The sequence below is a fragment of the Tiliqua scincoides genome, chromosome 5 (assembly GCF_035046505.1).
Source record: "Tiliqua scincoides isolate rTilSci1 chromosome 5, rTilSci1.hap2, whole genome shotgun sequence".
NCBI classification, from domain to species: domain Eukaryota; kingdom Metazoa; phylum Chordata; class Lepidosauria; order Squamata; family Scincidae; genus Tiliqua; species Tiliqua scincoides.
The window spans coordinates 138,635,247-138,657,039 of record NC_089825.1 but is presented as its reverse complement, the minus strand read 5'-3'; the positions used below and the strand labels follow the sequence as shown (position 1 = coordinate 138,657,039).

General features: G+C 47.5%; 1 protein-coding gene across 1 annotated transcript in view; it reads left to right on the top strand.

Moving 5' to 3' along the window:
- Positions 1-6,348: 6,348 nt before the first annotated feature.
- The window catches only part of LOC136653860 (vomeronasal type-2 receptor 26-like), a 29,196-nt gene continuing 13,751 nt past the window's right edge, over positions 6,349-21,793 (top strand). The window contains exons 1-3 of the mRNA XM_066630738.1: positions 6,349-6,507; positions 7,904-7,949; positions 8,400-9,283. Coding sequence (XP_066486835.1) covers positions 6,349-6,507; positions 7,904-7,949; positions 8,400-9,283 — 1,089 coding nt within the window. The remainder of the gene's footprint in view (positions 6,508-7,903; positions 7,950-8,399; positions 9,284-21,793) is intronic.

Genomic DNA, 21,793 nt, shown 5'->3' with positions numbered 1-21,793 from the left:
CTAGACCATGCAGAGCTTTGCACCTGGACATTAGCCCCTTTCAGTGAATGGTAGGTCCACTACTGCTGGCTAAAAGCCACAGATAGAAATCCAAACTGGTCATCTGTGGTCACTTCTATTTCCACTGTTCTCATGCTAGTCTAAATCAAAACTGTTCAGAAACTTCGACTCAATAGCCATCATGCAGTGAGTTTGATCCCTGGCTGTATAGCCAACAGACATAACTTCTTGAGTTTTGCAGAGAACTGAGCATGTTGGAAATGGCAATTCTCAACCCTGTAATTCAGATAATTATACTTATCTAGCTCCAAAAGTCCCATGGCTAACCAGAGACCACAAGCAGAATTCAAAACAGAAACAGATGAATCCATCCCAGGAGCTGATGAGGCACTCCATCTATGAAGGCTGGTTCCAAAGCAACCTGTCAGCTACCAGCTTCTTCAAGGTAAATTGGAGGCAGGCGAGGAAGGATCAACCGAAAGTTTGAGACTCCAGGTGGGGAATTGGGTGCAGCAGTGTCTTGGTTGTAGGAACTTCTTTCAAGACTGATTCTTGTGGCGACTGTACAGTTGGTGTGTGTCACACAACAAACATCGACCGGTTTAGCTGTGGACAAGAACTACGGGCAGATGGCATTGCTGCTGCTCCTTTTGCTGCCTCATGTTTTCTGCAAGCACCAGGACTCCCAATGTGGCTGGAGGCCGATGTCTCCAAATCCTATTGAGGCTTCTCCAGATGAAATACTGATTGCTGAATTTGTCTCTCTTTTCCTTAACTTTTGGGATGAGTTCCACTTTACTACACGCCCACTTTACTCACAAAGTGGCATGTAAGTAGTTCCTCAGTATGTGAAAATGGACATTCTCAATATTTCTGTGACTAGAAGGGGGAAAGTCTTCATTATCTTTGACCTCGTTATAATGGGGCCATTTAATGCCGATGAATCCAACTGCATTCCCCATTATAAACATTCCATTAATTGTAACATGAAAAAAAATATTGTCTGAAATGTATCAACCAAGGCTCAGAGAATATACTGACAGCACAATCCTATGCATGTCTGCTTAGAAGTAAGTTCCATTGTGCTCAACTGGGTTTACTCCTAGGAAAGAGTGTATAGGATTGCAGCCTTATTGTGCACCATATGCTGGTCAAATTTCAGAGGAATCAGATGCGGAGCGTTTGAGGTGCAGAAGTTTAAAAATGTGCATTGACTTTCAATATCATGCAGTGATGGCTAGATATGTAGTTTCTGGAAATGCTGAAGCCAGGGGTTCTCTGCTCTCGTTTTTGCTCAGTTTCAGACATTGCTTCTTCCCTCCTTCTCTTCCCTCCTCCTGGCCTCCACTCCTTCCCAGTCTAGAGTCTTCTGCATTAGGGCTCCCATTTCTCCAGTGCCATCCTTTGCAGAACTCGGGATCTTGGTGGCCACTCCTTGGTAATAACCCTTTTCCGCTCACAAAGCTCCCCCAGTCTCTAGGGCAGGGGTGTCAGACATAAGGCCCAGGGGCTGGATGCGGCCCCCGGAAGCTTTTTATCTGGCCCTCAGGCTCTCAGCTTCTGAGGTGTTATGACTGAAAAGGCGGCCCACATGAAAATTGGGTTCTCCCAAATCTTGAGATATGATCAAGATTTGCGTACTTTCTCTTCTGTCATTTGCAGTTAATGAGTTTTTATATGAGAACAGGGTCTGATTTCTGACCATTAGCTGCTTAATGACGTCACTTACGTCATAAAGTGGCACTCACAAAGTCGCCATGCATTTCTGAAAAACATGTAAATCATAACAAAGAAAGCATTGCAGCAGTTGATGGTTTGCTTGCTTCCTTTGCAACTCCTTACACAGCATGCCCCCAAGTTTCTAACACCGTAATGGGTCCATTCAGGGCAGCCACGCCCACTCCTCTTGGTTTGCTCTAGTTGGAAAATGGGAGAAGGGTAGGAAAAGAATGACGGACAGGACAGAAAACCAATAGGGCGGATGCCAGTGAGTTGCATTCCGCCAACTGGTGGGTTACTTTCTTACCTGAGAAGACCGGTATTGGTAGAGAACTGAAAAGGCAAGGGGTGGCTGTAGAAGGCGGCAGGGATGGAATGGGGTGGTGCCAACGAGAAGGTGGTGGTGCCAACCAGAGATGACCAACAAGATCAGCAAAGCCCAGTTCGGCAAAGATCACATCTTCAGAAAAACCATCTGCAAAGAGATCCTGGCTAAGATCATCTCTGAGGATGAGAAGATGGGCAGGCAGAGGGAGGCTTCGCTGTGCAGAAGGGCAATGAACATACATTACATGCACCTTGGAACAAGTCCTGCTGGGTTGGACTCAGGGTTGATGCAGGCCACCTTTCTGGTCTCAGTCAGATGACTTTAGAAAGCACCAGACAGCACTCCCAGCCTTCTTGCTTTGTACCTTCTGGCACTGGGAGATATACTGCCCTTAAATTTGGAGGCTCTAATAGCTCTACTTATCTGTCATGGTAATCGCTGAAAGTGACATTAAGGTGGAGTTGCACAATGAAGATTCTCTACATAAAACATGGCATGGGGTATGCTGCGGGTTGGCCATCCCTGTTCTAAAGGAACAAAATACAAAAGACCTACTATGAGATATTAAGTATTACAAACCTCAGTGCCTAGTAGCTATACCTTAGTTCAGAGATACTATGCTTGTCTACACGTACAAGGTCTAATATTCAACGAGCATACTTCTGTACAGCTTAGTACCTCAGAACTTCCACCATGTCTCTGTTTTTTGGTTTACCGTAAGTGAGATCAACACAAATTCCAACCTTTTACCCAACAACTCACTGAGTTCCACACTCTGTCTAAATGCTTTCAATGCAAAGGGATCCTGTGCTGGCACCATGGAAGTTCTTTTCTCAGCATTTCAGAATCCCCTCAATTACAATTGTGGAATGAAAGTCAAGCTAAGGGCTATCATTGGAGGACTCACCACTTATAACACCAGGCAGATGCCCCACATTGTCAATCTCTATAGGATACCACAGGTATGTGCCTTCATCTCTGTGTATATAAAAGTTAGGGAAGGCAAACATGCTGTATTTCTACATATGTCTCACCCAAACTGATGGGCCAAAAGACTCTGTTGTGCTCTCTTTGCTTAGTATTGGCCATTCATGTTTCAATCAGGTTCTAATTACACTTTGCATGAGAATGTGTGCATACTGGGTATTAGAGTTAGGTTGCTTTCTAGTTAGAAAACCAGAAGCTAAGCTCTTCTGCTAATAATAATAATAATAATAACAATAACAATAACAATAACAATAACAACAACAACAACAACAACAATAACAATAACAATAACAATAACAATAACAATAACAACAACAATACAGGTATTTATATACCGCCTTTCTTGGTTGTCAGATTCCTCCTCAGATTTCTCCTTAATTCAAAATGGTTTACGTAGGCAGGCTGTTTAAATCCCCGTAGGGATTTTTACAATTAAAGAAAGGTTCTATTTTTCAAGAACCACACAACATTTCAGATGGAACTTTTGCGGTCTGTTATCACTTTCTGGCCTCCTCCCACACAGGCTGACAAGCAGCTCCTTCCGAAGAGCAGGTGGAATAACTCGGCTCAGCTTGTCAGCTGCTTCAAGGTCTTGCCGTTCTTGGTGCTGGTGGCCTCGAACTGGCGACCTTCATCTTCAGGCAGTTGGAGGCTCAGCCCTCTAGACCAGACCTCCTGCCCTCCTGCTACCAGCAATGTGTCAACTGGTAGTGTTCATAACATGTGCTGGCCTTCATTTTGCACACTCAGGGGAGGGGAAAATTTGAGAAATTGGTAGTAAAGAAGCAATGGGCAAGGAAGGAAAGTACAACCTGCCCATTTTCTATGCCAAATCCTGAACCATTTAAAAATTTTAATTGGACTCTGACATGTGGCATTGTGCATAAGATATAATTAGCACTCCAGTAATCCTGGCCAGTCAGCAGTATCAGAAATCTCCACAATATTTGCTGGACAATGAAACACAAATTCAAATCAAACTTCTATTGTGTCACGCATCAGGGGACGCAATTGCTATTTGCAGATTGTGAATGGTTCTTAGCTCTGAAAATATCTCTGGCATTCCTTTTAGCTCAGTTACGGCTCCTTTGATCCGGCCTTAAGTGACAAAACTCAGTTCCCCTCCTTATACCGGATGATCCCAAATGAAAAGGCTCAGTACGATGGGATTGTGCAGCTGCTTCGGCATTTCGGATGGACCTGGGTTGGCCTCATTGTCTCAGATGACGACAGCGGAGAGACCTTCTGGCGGATCCTGAAGTCCAGGCTCCTCCAGAGCCACATTTGCATCGCTTTTAGGGAAGTTGTTCCAATGCTCAAGTCCTTCTTGGGAGAAATGGAAAAGCAGATTCATGACCAACTGGAACAAACACGTTCCACCATCTCCTCAGCCAAAAGCAACGTGATTCTTGTTCATGGGGGGTTTCGTTCCATGGAGGGTTTACGCAAGATTCTATCAAAAAGTGAATATGATGAAATGAAACCAATACAGAGGGTTTGGATCATAACAGCTCACTGGGATTTCTCTTCTGTATTCCATCTGGATCTATTCACACCACAAACTTTCAATGGCACTTTGTCCTTTGCACTCCACACAAATGAAATGGCAGGATATGCAGATTTTCTTGAGACATTATTTCTTAAAGAATTTCATCATGTTGAGTTCCAGCTCTTCTGGACCCTAGTATTTCACTGTTCATTGCCTTTAGCTGACAAATATGTTCCAGCAGGAAAACGCTGCACTGGGAGGGAAAAGTTGAGTAGCCTCCCCAAGTCCATATTTGAAACAGGAATGCCTGGTCATAGTTATGGCATCTACAATTCTGTTTATGCTCTGGCACATGCGCTCCATGCCATATATTCATTGAAGTCAAAGCAGAAATTGATGGGAGATGGAGGTTCATGGGACTTCAGGGAAGTTCATCCTTGGCAGGTAGAGTGGATTCTCCTGTTAATTCAGTTTAATAAGAAACATCATACAGGTTCAGCCTTGTTATACATTGATTTTTTATACACAAATTTGACTCAACATGAATGGCCACTGCAAATGAGAAGGAATATGCTGATCCCTGGAGAAGGGGAAAAATGCATCCCTTTAAAATCAGTTTAAAAAACTGACCAGTCCTTTAACAATAGCTTCCTTAATGAGAGAGAGAGAGAGAGGGCAGCTGGCTGACAATCCATCAATCCTTCTCTCTCCAGGCGACCCCTCCCTTCCTCCTGAGCATGTGAAAGAAAGGTAATCACTTTGCATTGGTGAAGGGAGGGACTGAGTGAAGTGCCTTTGTAAGCCCTTGCAGGACAACTGATTGATGGATTGTCTTCTTAATGACTCTTATCTTACATCACAAAGGTCAGCAAGGTTGTTTTTAAATCACCAGAGCAAAGAAACTTGGTTTTATGCATTGATTTGCTATAGTGCGTTTTTTACCTTCTATGTGAGTGCTTGGAACAGAATCCACACAAATAAATAGGCTCAACCTGTAATTGGCAAGAGTACCTTGCCCTACTGCAGATATTACCAGCACCCTCTCTCTTTCCTGCTGGTTTCACATATGGCAAAAATGGAAGTGTTTTCTCAGTAATTTAACCAGGACTGGCAAAATCATCTTAGGTTTTGTGCAGTCCCCTTTCGGGCGCAGTCCTAACCAACTTTCCAGGACCGAGATCAGGGCGATGCAGCTCCGAGATAAGGGAACAAACATTCCCTTACCTTGAGGACACCTCCATGACTGCCCCCAACTGCAGCATATGCCCCACTGGCACAGCCATGTCAGTGCTGGAAAGTTGGTTAGGATTTGGGCCTTAATTAGTCTTCTCTAATGAGTCATTTCTAAGAAGAATACAGGGTGGGCCATAATTTGGACAAAATTGGTGGGAGTTAGGGAGTGTGCTTATGAATGTCATCCAGGACGTGGTGCATTTCCCCCACAGTCCGATCACTGATATTCAGGGCATTCTTATGCATGTCTCCACTTACAAGAAAGTTAGACTGAGTTCAGATGGGGTTACTTCCAGGCAAATGTGCCTCAAACTGCATCTAATAACTATAAACATTCCATCACTTTACAGTACGTTTGTGATGGCTGCTGCCAGGGCCGCACACTTAAGACTAGTGCTGTGGCCCTGGGGATAGGGCCATTAACTTATGCGCAAATGTAACAAATCCAAGAGTTTCAGGGAAGTTGCACTAGGTTTTGACCACTGAAAGCAGCTCATTCACATTTTTCTCACTTCCAAACTAGCTTCACTCCTTTCTGAAAAATGTTCACTTCAACAATAGTGTCGGGGAAGAAATATTCCTTGATGAAAACATGGATTTGGCAGCTCCATATGACATCATGAACACAGTCACATATCCCAATAAGTCCTTTCATAGAATCCGTGTTGGACAGATGGACCCCTGGGCTCCTGCAGGAAAAGAGTTCACCATCAACAGAAGTGCCATAGTGTGGAATCACAAGTACAGCCAAGTGAGGATTTCTATTATCTTCCTGAATTGTAGAATCCACAGCAGAAAAAGATCAGAGGAAGGGTGTGCTCTGACCCAGAACACTTCATTCTCAGTGCTGTTGTTGTCTCAGGCCCTGTTGCACCATGGTATTTTGAGTGTCACAGAGACTCTTTCAATCAATTTCATTTAATTTAATGAAATTAAATCTGGATAAGACAGAGGCTCTCCTGGTTCAGAAATCCTCGATGCAGGTGCTGGATTATCGGCTAGCTCTGAATGGGGTTGCACTCCCTCTGAAGGAGCAGGTTCGCAGCCTGGGGGTTCTCCTGGACTCGCAGCTGCTCCTGGATTCCCAGGTGGCGGCTGTGGCTAGGGGGCCTTCGCTCAGCTTCGGCTGGTGCGCCAGCTGCAGCCGTACTTGGATCGTGACATCAAGGTGACATCAAGGTTAGATTATTGTAACGCACTCTATGTGGTGCTGCCCCTGAAGACGGTTCGGAAACTGCAATTAGTGCAGAATGCGGCAGCCCATGTGGTCACTGGAGCTAGGCGGTCTTACTCTGTCAGTCCACTTCTCCGGGAGCTACATTGGCTGCCCGTTCGTTTCTGGGCCCAATTCAAGGTGCTGGTTTTGACCTTTAAAGCCCTATACTGCTCTGGGCCAGGATATCTTAGAGACGGTCTACTCCCGTACAATCCGGCTCGTCCTCTTAAGTCATCAGAGAAAGGCTTTTTACAAGTGCCGCCGCCTAAGGAGGTACATGGGGCGGCGACAAGAAATAGGGCCTTCTCAGTAGTGACACCAACATTATGGAACTCCCTTCCCCTTGACCTGAGAATGGCTCCCTCTCTTGAGAGTTTCCGGCGAGGCCTGAAGACACTGCTGTTTATACAAGCCTTCTGATTTTTTGGCCTTCTTAACATTTTTTACACATCTTGTAGTTTTTTACAGGCCTGAGTCCGCTGTGACTTGCTCTTTTGTGCTCTTTTTATTCTGTCTTTTAATCTGACTACCGTTTTTATGGTCTCTGTTAATGTGTTTTTCAATATGTTTTTATCTGCTATTGTGCTAATTTATGTTTTTTAAGTCTGTTTTTTACATGTTGTTAGCCGCCCTGGGTCCCTTTCAGGGAGAAGGGCGGGAAACAAATAAAGTTGTTTATTATTATTATTATTATTATTATTATTATTATTATTATTATTATTATTATTATTATTATTATTATCCCTCTTAGAACCTCTGTGGGTAAATAGGTTGAACTCAACATGACAGACCACAGGAAGAAATGGCTGGTTTCAGGTTCTCAATGTGATGCTTTTCTACTTGTTGATAGATGCTTCCACAGTCCACATGTGTTGACAGTTGTCCTCCTGGACACAGCAGGATTGTTCGTCAGGGTGCCCAGGTGTGTTGCTATGACTGCGCTCAGTGCTCTGAAGATAGCATCTCGGTCCAGACAGGTAAGTAAAAGAGTACAAAGGGACATCAACTCCTGCTGCCTCCACGCCCCTGTTCCTCCCCCTCTTCACCCAGTTTTGCCACTAACCACCTCTCCCCACACACCCTCCTATCCATCACCTGCCCCCACTGTGACCTTACTAGGTTCTGCAGGGTCTGCTTGGCTGAGCTGCAGCACTGCTGCCTCATGAAGCAGCGCTCATAAAAATGGCCACCAATGGAGTGCTGCCTGCTCTGTTGGCCGCCATTTTCCAACAGTGGATGTGCCTTCCACCGTCGTAAGAAGCTCCACATGACAGATTAATCCTGATGATGAAAGGCTTGCTATAATCCATAGAGCAGAATATGACAATATTTAAATAACGGTATGTGGAACTATAACTAAATAAAATCACAAACTGTGTGCAAGTTCTCCTGTACTATATTTGCATGAATTTGCTTGTTATTTCCAGATGCAGAAGAATGCCACAAGTGCCCAGAAGATCACCACCCAAACAGGAAGCAGGATCAGTGCATCCCTAAAAGAATAACTTACTTGTCGAGTCAAGAGCCCTTGGGAACTACATTGATTTCCTTGGCTCTCTTCTTTTCTGCAGTCACTGGAATAGTGATGTGGGTCTTCATTCAACACCACGATACTCCCATAGTCAAGGCCAACAACTGGAGCATCACCTGTGCCCTCCTCTGCTCTCTGCTGCTTTGCTTCCTCTGCTCCTTTCTGTTTATTGGCCAGCCTGGGAGGGTGACCTGCCTTCTCCGCCAAAGCGTGTTTGGCATCATCTTCTCCATTGCTGTTTCCTGTGTTTTGGCCAAAACCCTCACTGTGGTGGTGGCCTTCATGGCCACTAAGCCAGGAAACAGGATGAGGAAATGGGTAGGGAAAAGACTGGCAGTGTCAGTCATCATACTCTCTTCTCTGACTCAGAGTGGCATCTGTGCAGTGTGGCTGACCACGTCTCCCCCCTTCCCAGAATCAGACATGCATTCTCAGCCCACTCAAATCATAGTGCAATGCAACGAAGGTGCACCCACCATGTTCTACACTGTGCTTGGCTACATGGGCTTTCTGGCCATCATCAGCTTTGCTGTGGCTTTCTTTGCCAGAAAACTGCCGGATACTTTCAATGAAGCCAAGCTGATCACCTTCAGCATGCTGGTGTTTTGCAGTGTCTGGGTATCATTTATCCCGGCCTACTTGAGCACCAAGGGGAAATACATGGTGGCCGTGGAGATCTTCTCCATCTTGGCCTCCAGTGCTGGATTGCTGGGTTGCATCTTCATCCCTAAAATCTACATTATTGTTCTGAAGCCTGAACTGAATATCAGGGAACAGCTAGTAAGGAAAAAGGATTTTGCTACATGACTGAACTTCTCTTTCTTCTTATTTGTCTCGTTATTTTCCCCCTCACTTTTATGGTTTGTCTTTTAAAAAAATTGTGAAGTCCAACTACTTTGCTGTTTGTAAAACACTTTGGAACATGCATGCATTTAGTACATTAGAGAAGGTTCCTCATGTGTCATTTTTTTTGCCCAATTATTGTTCCAGCAGAGCCCTGCTCTTAACTTGATGAAAAAGAATGTGTATACACACACAAGCAAACACACACACACACACACACACACACACACACAGAGAGAGAGAGAGAGAGAGAGAGAGAGAGAGAGAGAGAGAGAGAGGTTGATTACCCCTTATCTGGAATTCCAAAACCCAGAATGTTCCAAAGTCTGAGTCTTTCGCACGCTGACAGGACCTTGGTGGGAGTAGCACAATACGTGCCGGGGCACAACCCAGCCAAGGAAGCCAGGAAGCACAGCACAAGTGGAGGGCTGCTACCAAGCAGAGGATCCTGGCCATGCTGCTGCCACCACTGGCATCCCATCCTTTTGCCACCAGGCTGCCTCCCTTTAGCCCTGCTTGGCTACAGTGCTCTTCCACCAGGTCAATGGACAGCCATTTCAGCCAATGGGAGTGAGCCTTCTGGGTGTGACAGGGCCCAACAGCTCCCATTGCCTTCAGTGGCATCTCCTTTCGTTCAGTTTCACGCAGGGTTTTTGTGATGCACAGGCAGCTCCTTCACACTGCTAAAATGACACTGGAAGAATCATGATCCTGATATAAAGTCCATCTTTCTTTCAATTAAACGTGATTTAGAAGAGAATTTCCATTAAAAGATAATTTCAGTGTAAGTAAATTGCAATGAGCCTGGCATGTGTGTCTTGAATCAGTACTGCTGGGTAGGTACTAAAGGCCTGGGTGCCTTGAAAGAGGCCACTCCTGATCCCAGAGAGTGCCTTCGGGTGGTAATGGCAGGGGGCCCAGCCGGGCAGGAGATGCTCCAGGGTGGGGAGCTTGCAAAGGGTCTCCTGAAATAAAGACAGGCAGCTGGTAGCTTCAAAATACAGCGACACAGAAATGTTTGTACTTCAACAGATTTGTTGGTCTTCAAGTGGTGTGTGTGTGTGTGTGTGTGTGTGTGTGTGTGTGTGTGTGTGTGTGTGTGTGTGTTATGAGATAGAGGCTACAATCCTGTTGACACTTACCTAAGACAAAGCCTTGTTGACTATAATGGGACTTACCTCTGAGCTTCCTCAACCCCTTTTCTGATGTTATTGAGAAAGCATTATTGGCATTTGATGAAATTCAGCATGGAGTCAGGATGGGATAGCTTAAAAGAGGAGAAAAGACAGCAGCTGGCTCTCTCCTCCAGCGTAGCACTGGAGGACTAAGTGGGAATTTATATGTGATAGGAAGTAATGTCCACTGCAGGCCATGCTTGAAACTGATATATGCATTATTTAATAAATTGTGGCTCTAACATCCTATAAGTGCCTTGTCTTCTGTGATTTATTGGAGGTGTGCACACAATTCATAAAGTAAACCACAACTTGGTGGAAAAATGAAACCTTTCCCCATCTTTTGAAAACAAGTCTTGAGACTCTCAGTGTTTTGTGGAGAGTGTTAATGTCCCGGAACACACTCCAGCACTCTGTGTGGGTAGCAAGCTGGACAGCAGAATTTCAGAACATAGGATTCTGAAATAGCCAGCAATCTCCAGCAAAGAGCACCTCAATGAGGTCAGGGTGTGTAGAGAAAGTGAACTTGTTCATCTAATACATGGAGTAAGACTACATTTGAAAAGCCCCACATTGCAGGTTCGTGCCTAAATACTACCAGCATGCCCTTGCATTTCTCTTTGCCATCAATGAGATCAACAAGAATGCCAAGCCGATGCCCAATGCCACACTAGGACACCAGATGTTGGACAATTCTTTTAATGCAAGAAGAACCTCTTGGAACACTCTGGAACTCCTCTTCAGCAAAGTGAAACTTTCCAATTACAACTGTGTCAGGGGGAAGAAGTTAATGGCTGCGATTGGTGGGCTCACTTCTCAAAACTCCATGCAGAAGGCCAACATCTTGAATGCCTACAAAATCCCACAGGTATGTGTCTTCATAGGCATGTTTCTTCACAGGTGTGCACTTTCAATGCAGAGAAGTGGAGATCTGCTTCCAGTACCCTACCTGTACCCCCTCCAAGTGTGGAAGTTGACAGGACTACTCAGCAGAAGCTGCTGTCATTACAAATTACCCAGCACCCCCCAATAAAGACACAGGCAAGGGTATATGGTACAAAGGGCCACTTTATTAACTATTTAAATATACTTCAGATTGCAACATGGCCTAACAAATAAGTCATGCGGGTTCTACATGGGGGAAACGGAGCTGCCCGTCTACTTCCCCCTATAGTTATTTGGGCGACCACACCAGACTCAGGGCAGCGTCAGTACAAGCCTGCCGCCCCCTTCATTGTCACCCCGAAGGGGCAGGGTGGCAGGCTAGCTCAGGCCACCCGAGCGAACCCGCGGTGCGCCTTTACCACCAGGCTGAGGTTCATCCAGCCTGCGCCACCCAGCCGGGAATGCCAGCATGACCAAGCGTGGAGTCCACCCGGCCCTTGCCACCCTGCGGTGTACACCGATATGACCTTACCTACCCAAAACCCGCACGATACCTGCCACCCGGGGGGTCAGCCTAGCGCTTGGCCCCACCGCCCCACACGGAAACAAATTTCCGCAGGCCCAGTTGCATTTCAAGAAGAAAAGTATAATTGCCCAACACCGAAAGGTGTACTCCAACGCTTCTGAACAACTGGGGCGCATCATAGCTGATGCCTGGGTGATAAATGACACCGACTCCGTAAAGGAGTACCGCCCGCCTCACATACGAATTTACCTTCTTCCTATCCAGTTCAATCTTTTTAACATCAGAGGCATAACACCAAACACTGTGAGGCAAGAGGTCAGACCATAAGATGACCGTCCCGCAAGATGCTGATTAATGTGGAGAATATCGCTGTAGGCCTGAAGCCTCAAGGACAGAGTCGTCCTCTGGCCCAGGTCGTTCTCTCCCAAATGTATAACGACGATGTGAGGCTGGGCATGGGCATGCACAAACTCATAAAAAGCAGGAAGAAGCTGATCCCACAGCATTCCCCGCCGTGCAACCCAATGCACAGTAGCCAAGGAACCAAGCTGCAACTGCATGCCAAAGCTACTGGATGCCGCCCTCTTCCTTGCCCAGAAAACGATGGAGTGGCTGAAGATAATGACCCGAACTGCTCCCGCCCTGGAACCTGTGGACAGGAAAACAGGAATCACAATTCCAGAAACATGCATCACTTAACCATATAGCACCTGGCAAAGCCAGTGCAAGTGAGCGCCCAACCGCTGTCACGGGACGAGCCCGGAAATATAGCATGCAAAACAGGAACATGTGGCAGTGCCACTATAAACTTCTGGCAATGCCAGTATAAAGAGCGCCCAACCACTGTCACGGGACAAGCTCGGAAATATAGCATGCAATACAGGAACTTGTGGCAGTGCCACTATAAACACCTGGCAATGCCAGTATAAAGAGCGCCCAACCGCTGTCACAGGCCGCGCCTGGAAATTTCTGTGGTATCTGCATCACCCCTCGCCCCTACCACCAGGGCGAGGGGGAATAGCCGAGCGAATCCTGCTCAGCGCTTGTCAGGCTCTCTGACGTAATACGAAAATGCGCAGGAGCGCCAACGGCCAATCCTCTGAATGTCCTGGGCTGGGAGGCCGATATCAGCTGCAGCCGATGCAGCCCCAATCCTGAAAGAGTGCAGGCCGTAATCTTCCGCCCGAAACCCCAGGTCCGCCACTGCCCTGCGAAAAAGGACCCTAACTGGAAAAACATAACAGGTGAGGCATCAACATGACAGAACAAGGCATCCCAAACCACAGGACGTGCAGCCAAACAAGACCAGCATCAGCAAAACTTGAGGCCTTGGCACAGAACGCCAATGCCGCCAAGTACACTGATAAAGACCCACAAGATACGTTAATGCCCTGCAGGTATAAAAGAACCGCATCAGGTGTTCTGGCGGAATAGGCCAGACTTGGGGTACGGCCAGGGCTGCCCAAAAGGCCTCAAATTCCCTTGCCTCCCTTTGATAGCTGTGAAGGTAGACGGCGCAAGCGCAGACAAATTTACATGCTGCGCTCTGCACAGCCAAGGGTCCTAAGCCAAAGGGGCATCGGGTCGGGATCCCGCCGCACCCCTGGAGCCAGCTGCCGGAAATGTTCCACCTAAAAAACAAGATAGGGTGTCGGCTATGCCGTTATCAAGACCCTGGATGTGCCTAATGAAAAACAAGGTGTTAATCTTAAGGCAATGCAAAACAAACACCCTCACCAGTCCCATTACCCGTGGGGACCGGGACGTCTGCTGGTTAACGACAAAAACCACAGCTTGGTTGTCGCACCAGAAACGCACGGTGGAGTTGGCAAATTCCTCTGCCCATAATTGAACTGCCACCGCAAGGGGGGGGACAGCCCTAAAAAATCATGTCTACAGTAACCCCTTCTGAAACCCATGTATCCGGCCAAGGGGCAGAACACCATCTCTCTCTAAAATAACTCCAAATCCAAAACCACCCGAAACATCAGAGTGAACCTGCAGCCCCGCCCCAAGTAAACACTCCTGCTGCCAAAAGGATACACCATTATAAAACTCCAAAACTGTAACCAGGTTCCCCATCTGCCTTCATGTCCTGGGTGATCCGCAGGCGATGGTGAAGCCTCTAATACCTGCCATGCAGGCATGCAGCCTCCTGAAAAAAGGCCTGGCTGGGGGCAACTACCCTGCAGGCAAAATTCAGATGTCCCACGAGAACCTGCAAATGTCTCTAGGACATTTTCGGAGCCTGGAGGCCAGCACGTATTAGCTGCTGCAGCCTAACCAACCTGTTGCCAGGCGGCCTACTGCACCGCTGTACAGTGTCTAATTCAATACCAAAAACGTAAGGGTAGTTGCGGGGCCCTCAAAATAATAGACCATTGAGGCGAGTCGTGCTCTGCTCACCACTAACCACTCCAAAAGGGAGGCAGATTTCTCGAAAGGGCACAGGAAATTGCGCATCTCATTGGTAGCGCTTTATCCAGATATAAGGAACCATTAAACTGAAACCAAGCAAACAAAAATCATCAGGGTGGACGGGCAAGAGTCTGATTGTAAACACAATATCCACCTTGGCCATAAGGGCGTCAAGGCCACAGCCACATACTACCCTGATAGCTTGGTCCAAAGAATATATCATAATGAACTAAGGTGTGCAGGGATCCTATCACTAACTGAACCCCCATAAGGATAGGACAGATGGTGAATGAGATGGAAGGTCCAGGGACCTTCTTGGAACTACACGTAACAGGAACACCTAAACATTGGGAAACGGAGGAGACTTAAAGGGGCCCGCCAGATGGCCGGCTCCCTATTCCTTATCTATCTTAGCTTAAACTGTTCCTTCCATACCCTTTACCGACAGGAGATTCCTGGCCCAGGTAGACCTGGAGGGAGGGGCCGCAGGAATCTGAATCCCTTGTCACTACCTTCAACTAATGATTGAGCGTCCGAAAACTTAGGATACCCCTACAAAATACAGCCAACACCTCTACTCTAATCAGGGTGGGCCACCTTCCCAGCTTGAGGGGGCTGACCACCCCCACTTTTGGCCTGCCCAGCTCGGAGCCTGGGACTCCTCCTAAATCCTGCCAACTTGGGGCACACGGACACCGAGTGCTGGCCGTTGTACTGCCCACTGACATGTGCAAGGGTGCAACCTGCCCTGCCGCACCGCCCCATGGAGTTAAACTCATAGCAGGAGCGGGGGGGTCAAAGCATCACACTCCTAACATCCCTGCCACTGGCCCGGCTGCGCCCAGAGCAAATGCCCACTAAGGATCAATCGCCCAAATTGGACCGGGCCGGCCAGATAATTTGAACCCACAATCCTGCTCTGAAACCTGCCAGTCGAGGGGATAATATCCAGGTACTTAAAGTGCAGCTGCCCGTGCTGCCTACATTTGAATAACTACTGCAGCATAAATAATATATCAGGTCAACCAATTATTCTAATTTCTACCAATTTTTCTGCCTTCACCCCACTTGGGGGACAGGCACTGGGTCACCCACCTTCAAGGCTGGCTCAGGTTGCTCACACAATAAACTAAACACATTAACAAACTCGCCCCGCTAAATTTTCCTTTAACTGCCAAGGCGAGTTGACCACCCAAAGGCAGGGCCACATCCCACTAGGCCACTCGTGGACGCTCACCTGACCCTTCCGTGGCTCCCTGAGAGAAAACCCCATACAGGACATCAGCATAAGGAGCTAGGCTGTAAGGGACACCAGAGACCATCAAGATCCGATGCCTGTACCTGAACAGCTGGAGGTCCCGGAGCCTGTCGCTCAATGAGCTTGTCCAAAGTGGTTAATCCCTTCTGTGCCCAGAAAATGATGGAGTGCCCACAGATAAGAACCTGAACTGTCCCTACCCAGGAACCTGGGAAGATGCCACCTGTGGCTGCTGCTGCTCATCAGGGTCCCACTGTGCTTGCACAACCGGAGGTCTGGCTGGAGCCTGTCACTCCTTAAGCTCCTCCAATGGTTACTCTGGAAGAGAGGATTTGCGTTAGGTTCGCCCCACGTCCCTTCCTGGTAGACCTCCCTGGGGAGGGAAGCACCTGATGCATTGACCATCACCCAAACCAGCGTTTACACATTGCACTCTCCTTCTTAAAAGCTTCTACCTGTGCAACCAGAGCCCACAGCTCAGCTGTATCATCCTCCTCCTCTGAGGAAGAAGTCAGTGCGAGCTGGGGGGGGAGCCTTCCCCCCTGATTTCTTATTCCTCATTGGGCATACAGACGTCTCAACAAAAAACCTGGGGGGGGAGTGGTGGCAACTGACAGCCACCTCTCACCCCTCCAATATATTTCTATTAGAGAAATATATATATTATTTCTGAGAGCCCAGTCCTATGCATGTCTACTCAGAAGTAAGTCCCATTATAGTCAATGGGGCTTACTCCCAGGAAAGTGTAGACAAGATTGAAGTCTTATTTATCATGACCGTCTTATTATTTAACAATCATTAATTAACAACAATTGTATTTTTTTTAATTATTATTATTAATAGCCAAAAAGGGGGGAGGGTCAAGCGGGGGGGGGCAGTTTGCAGTGAGTACTGCTCAACCTTGCTTCACAAAGCAATGATCCCCTGCTGAACCACCCCGGGCTCCACTCAGGGCACAATCCCCACAAGGTCTACTCAGAAGAAAGCCCGTTCTATTCAATGGGGCTTACTCCCAGGAAGCGTAGCTAGGACTGCTCAACTCCAAACAACCCGCACAGCTTCAGCCAGCAGCAAACACTGCCTGCCATTCACTCTCCACTAACGTGGGAGGCAGGAAAACAAGCGTGGGGCAGGAGGGCAAGCGGGAGCCACGCACACACGGGCCCACAGTCCAACCCAGCCAGGGGGGAGCTCAGGCAGTATACTCCAGCTGCCCCCAACCGAGGCGCAGCTGCAAGCAGCAGGCTCGCCCCTCCGGCCAGCGGGAGGATGGGTCTCACGCCCACACAGCCCCCGCAAGCCACCCTAACCAGCCAGCGGGAGGCTTAGGTTGGGCTCAGGCATGCCTGGCCCCTCGCCAGGCGCAGCTGGTCGCTGCAGCGCTTATCAGCGTGCCCCAAAAGGTGACAGCAGGGGCGGGGGAGAAGGCAGGCGCAAGCAGCACCAGCCTGGCTCCACTGGTAGCTGAAGCCCAGCAGCCAGCGAGCCCGGAGGCGAGGACCTCAGGTCCCGCTCTCACCACCCACAGAAGCACGCCAACCCCCAAACCCCGACGCCACCCTAACCACCCAGCGGGAGGCTCAGGTCGGGCTCATGCACGGCCCCTCCTCAGCCGGGTGCCAGAATTGGCGGGGTGGGGCAGGGCACTGGAGGCGGCACCAGCCTGGCTCCGCTGATAGCCACAGCTCAGCAGCCGCTGAGCCCGCGAGCGAGGCGCTCAGTCCCGCTCGCCACCCACGAAGCACACCAACCCCACCGGCTCACAGCCAAGGGGAGCGAAGAGTCACCCCTGCTTGAAAGCAAGCGGGGGGGGGAACCCCCAAGCCACACTAAGCAGCCTCAGCCGGGCACAACTGCCTGATACTGCTCACTGCCCTCCGGTGGAACCCTTGAAGGGCAGGTGGGCAGGCAAGGCTCCCACAGCAGAGACGGTTGAGCTCGGAGGCCACCCCACATGGCCTTCAGTTGGGGAGCAGCAAGCAGGGATCCTCCCTTGACCACTGCCTGGTCCCGACTGCGCGGGCTTCCCTGAGCAGCCTGCACGTGGCCCCAGACCAATTAGCCCCCAGCCAATCGGCTGCGAGGCTGGCCCTTCCTGTGTCTCGTGGGCGGGCAGGGTGAACGCCGGTGGCGTGCTAATACCCGTGCCACCGGAATTCTGTGGGCTTCTTGGAATGACAGGGCCATGGCCTTATAATTCTAGTACGGTTTGCTTCACCTCATTACAGAGCATGAGCCCACTGTACTTTAAGCCATGAGTCAGACACGAGTCAATGCAATTCCTCTCATAGTTGCTTAGCATTCACTCCATGGTATAATTTTATGTGTGTATCAGTGCTCTCTGCTCCAATAGCAAGTTTTTGAAGGGTATATCTGTTGGAGTAGTGTTTTCTCTGAATGTAAGAAGAAATACACTGTTTAATAATGAAGGAATACATTTCTCGCTTTAAAAATATTTGTCTCCCTGACTAGCTGAGCTATGCGCTTTTGACCCCATGTTGAGTGATAAAATTCAGTTCCCACTTTTCACCCGGATGATTCCAAACGAAAGCCTTCAGTATGCTGGAATTGTTCAATTGCTTAATCATTTTGGATGGAATTAGATTGGCCTTTTCATACCAGATGACGACAATGGAGAAAATTTTCACCAAACACTGAGACTGAGTCTCCTCCAGAAAAATATTTCCTGCTGCACTGGTGCTCTGCACGCTTAGGATTGGGCCATCAATTTAGTGGGAAGAGACCTCACATCTTAAGTATCTACAAGATTCCACAGGTACATGTGATCATCCATAGCTTCAGGACACACAGCCCACACTGTACCCAGTGCTGGGTGTGAGCAGGCTGGAGGTCTCCTCAGTGTAAGAGAACGTTTGTGGCACTAGGTTTGCAACATCCAGCACCAGCTGCTGCACTGGTGCTCTGCACGCTTAGGATTGGGCCGTCAGTTTAAAGGGAGGATTCCACTGGGGTTGGAAGGCTCTTGCAAAGCAGGTGTTTTCCTCTTGCATATCTCCATCTCTGTTATAAATGAGCCATGAAAAGCAGGAAAACCAATGGCAGCAATGTGCACAGAAAGGTTTTAGCAAGCACCCCAACCCCTTCTTGTTGCTTTGCTCCTAAATCTCACCTGTATAAACTGCTTTTTTTTGGGGGGGGGGGGAGGAAGTAATTGAGGTTCCCAAAGCGGCCACAGAAGGAGGCCAGGATGATGACATATGAAACCAGCAAGGTCAGGCAGTTAGGTAGAGTTATCAGGCCACCACTGACCAGCATGAGTTTCTCAACCACATAGATTTCTGCACAGGCCAGCTTGATTACCTGTGGGATGTCACAGAAGAAATTGTCCAGCACATTCGGTCCACAGAATGGTAGCTAGGCTATGACCACCATCTGGACAGTGGAATGAATGAAGGCTCCTGTCCAGCAAAATATCAGTAGACTGAAGCAGCGTTGCCGGTCCATGATGGCTGTAAATCTCAATGGGTGGCAAATGGCCACGTAATGGTCGTAGGCCATGAGAGTGAGGACAAACATCTCTGCACCCCCAAAGAGGTGCAGACCAAACAGCTGGGCCATACAACCACCATAGGAGATGACAGAACCACTGTTCAAGAGGCCGGTCACTAACTTTGGGGCAGCCACTGAACCCATAGACATGTCAATAATGGACAGATTGGCAAGGAAGAAATACATGGGGCTTTGATGGAGCTTGGGCTCAGACCACACAGTCACCATAATTAATAATAATAAATAATAATAACAGGTATTTATATACCGCCTTTCTTGGTATTTAATCAAGACTTTATTCAAGGCGGTTTATATAGGCAGGACTTTATTTAAATCCCTTATTAAATAGGGATTTTTACAATTTGAAAGAAGGTTCTTTCTTTCAAGAACCACTACATTCAGGTGTTTCATTCCGATCTGGCTTCACATTCTGGCCTCCATCCTCCCACGCTCAGAGCAGATGTAATAGCTCGGCTTCAGCTTGTCAGCTGCTTCAAGGTCGCACGGTGCCGGTGGCCTCGAACTGGCAACCTTGTGGATGGTATCTTCAGGCAAATGGAGGATCTACCCTCTAGACCAGACCTCCTGCCCTAATTAGGAAGATTCCCCAGAAGGGAGGTGGTGTAGCAGGCCAAGACCAGGACAAAAAGAAGGAGCTGTGCAGTGTGGGAACAGGAGAAGTCCATCCATTCATGTTGATGTTTGGTTCTGGTGCAGTTTAAAAAAAATGGAGTAAGTGAACAATATTCCAACCTGGACACAAATAGCCCATTTTAAATCATTTTAGTCCAGTAATGTATTACCTGACTTTCAATGTATCATGCTGTGCCACCGCCCCAAATTATGAATAAAATCAAGACGTTTTCGCTCTTTTTTCTTTAGTTCTCAAATTCTAGACGCTTCCAGGCTCCTTCCTCTCGTTACAACATACAAACAATGGTTTCAAGCCAATATTCATTGTTGTGTGTGCATGTCAAAATGGAAAGACAAAAAATAAACTTGTGTTAAAATAATTGAATGATTAGACCCATTAGTTTTATTTGCATCTCATTGCTTATCAGGACCAATTTCATTATTTCTGCAAACCAGAATGCTAACTGTGGTGGTGACAGCAGGGCATCAAATCAGGCCATCCTAAAAGTTTTATATATTATATAGAGAGTCGTCTGGTTCATTATTTATATGAATTTTATAGAGAGTCCTGGGCTAGTACTGGTGTCCTACACACTGCCTGGGAGACAGCCATCACAAACATGCTGTAAGACTTGTCACAGTGAGCAGGAGAAAGAAGGCACTGATGCAGAACCCAGCACTGGTAGGTGCTGGGCCTTCATGCCGCTCAGAAGACCAGCAGTAGCCTGCAGCAGGAAGTTCCACACCTCTCATGCTCATGCTGTAGCATATGCTCTGCATTCCATCTACTCTTCAATATCCAAGCATAGATTAAAGGGAACTGGAGGCACAGGGGATGTTTGGGCTGTTCAGTCATGGCCGGTAGGAGTTTCCTGTAAGCCTCTACTGTGTACGGTCATGGATGGACTTGGATCCGCTCTTGCAGTGCAACTGGACTGAGCGAGAAGTGAGACAATATTTTCACTTTAGTTTATCTAAGCCCTAGTCCTTTCCATTTGGAAAGGTACTGGCAGCCCAATCCTCTGCATGTCTACTCAGCAGTAAGTCCCATTAGAGTCAATGGGGCTTACTTCCAGGAAAGTGTGGATAGGATTGGGTTGTAAAAGCATCAACCATGTATTAACCGTGTTTAAGCTCATTTTTAACAGTGAGGAACCCAGTTGAGACAGGCTGTCCCTCAGTTCTGCTACTATGTTGATTACCTCTGAACTGAATGTCACAATGTTAGTATGTCTACAGTGGTTTAGCTCGTGGGAGGCAGGCAGTACCATGTGACACACTTGGGGACGGTGATACTATGAGTGGCCTAAACTGTGGATACTTTTTTATTTTTTGAATCATGCCATCATGATGTATATCCTTCGATAGGTAACTTAATGCAAAATGTAATGAAACAAACCGTGTTATCTGTTTTCTGTCAAACGTTCTAGCCAAATAACCAGAAAAGGAAAACACAACTGCCTTATGTAACAAAAAGTGGATTTCTTTCACTCAAAACCAACCAATGAGACTTGGGGTGCAATCCTAACCAACTTTCCAGCACTGACGTAGCTGTGCCAATGTGGCGTGCCCGGCATCCTGCAGTGGCGAGGCGGTCAAAGGGGCCTCTTCAACATACGGGCATGTTTGTTACCTTCCCTTGGGGCTGCATTGCAGCTAGGTCAGTGCTGGAAGGTTGGTTAGGATTGTGCCCTAATTGTTCCAAGAGCAAATGAGGTGTGATAAAACAGCATGGAACCAATAAGTGTTAGTCTGAGTCAGCTGTAATTTCCATGGATCAGAACTCAAACCAGCACTCCTATTCTTTTGTGTGTGTCAAGTTTGCCACTTGTTCTTTGTTGTTGACATTTGTTGGGTGACCTGGAATGTTGCATAGTAAAATAAATAAATAAATAAATAAATAAATAAATAAATAAATAAATAAATAAATAAAGTTAATGGGTGTGACACTAACCCTATTCATGTCACTAGTGGGACGTTTGGGTGGTGTTAGTCACTGGCTGAGTTGAAGTTAGTTTGTCACTTTTAAGTTAGTCACTCTT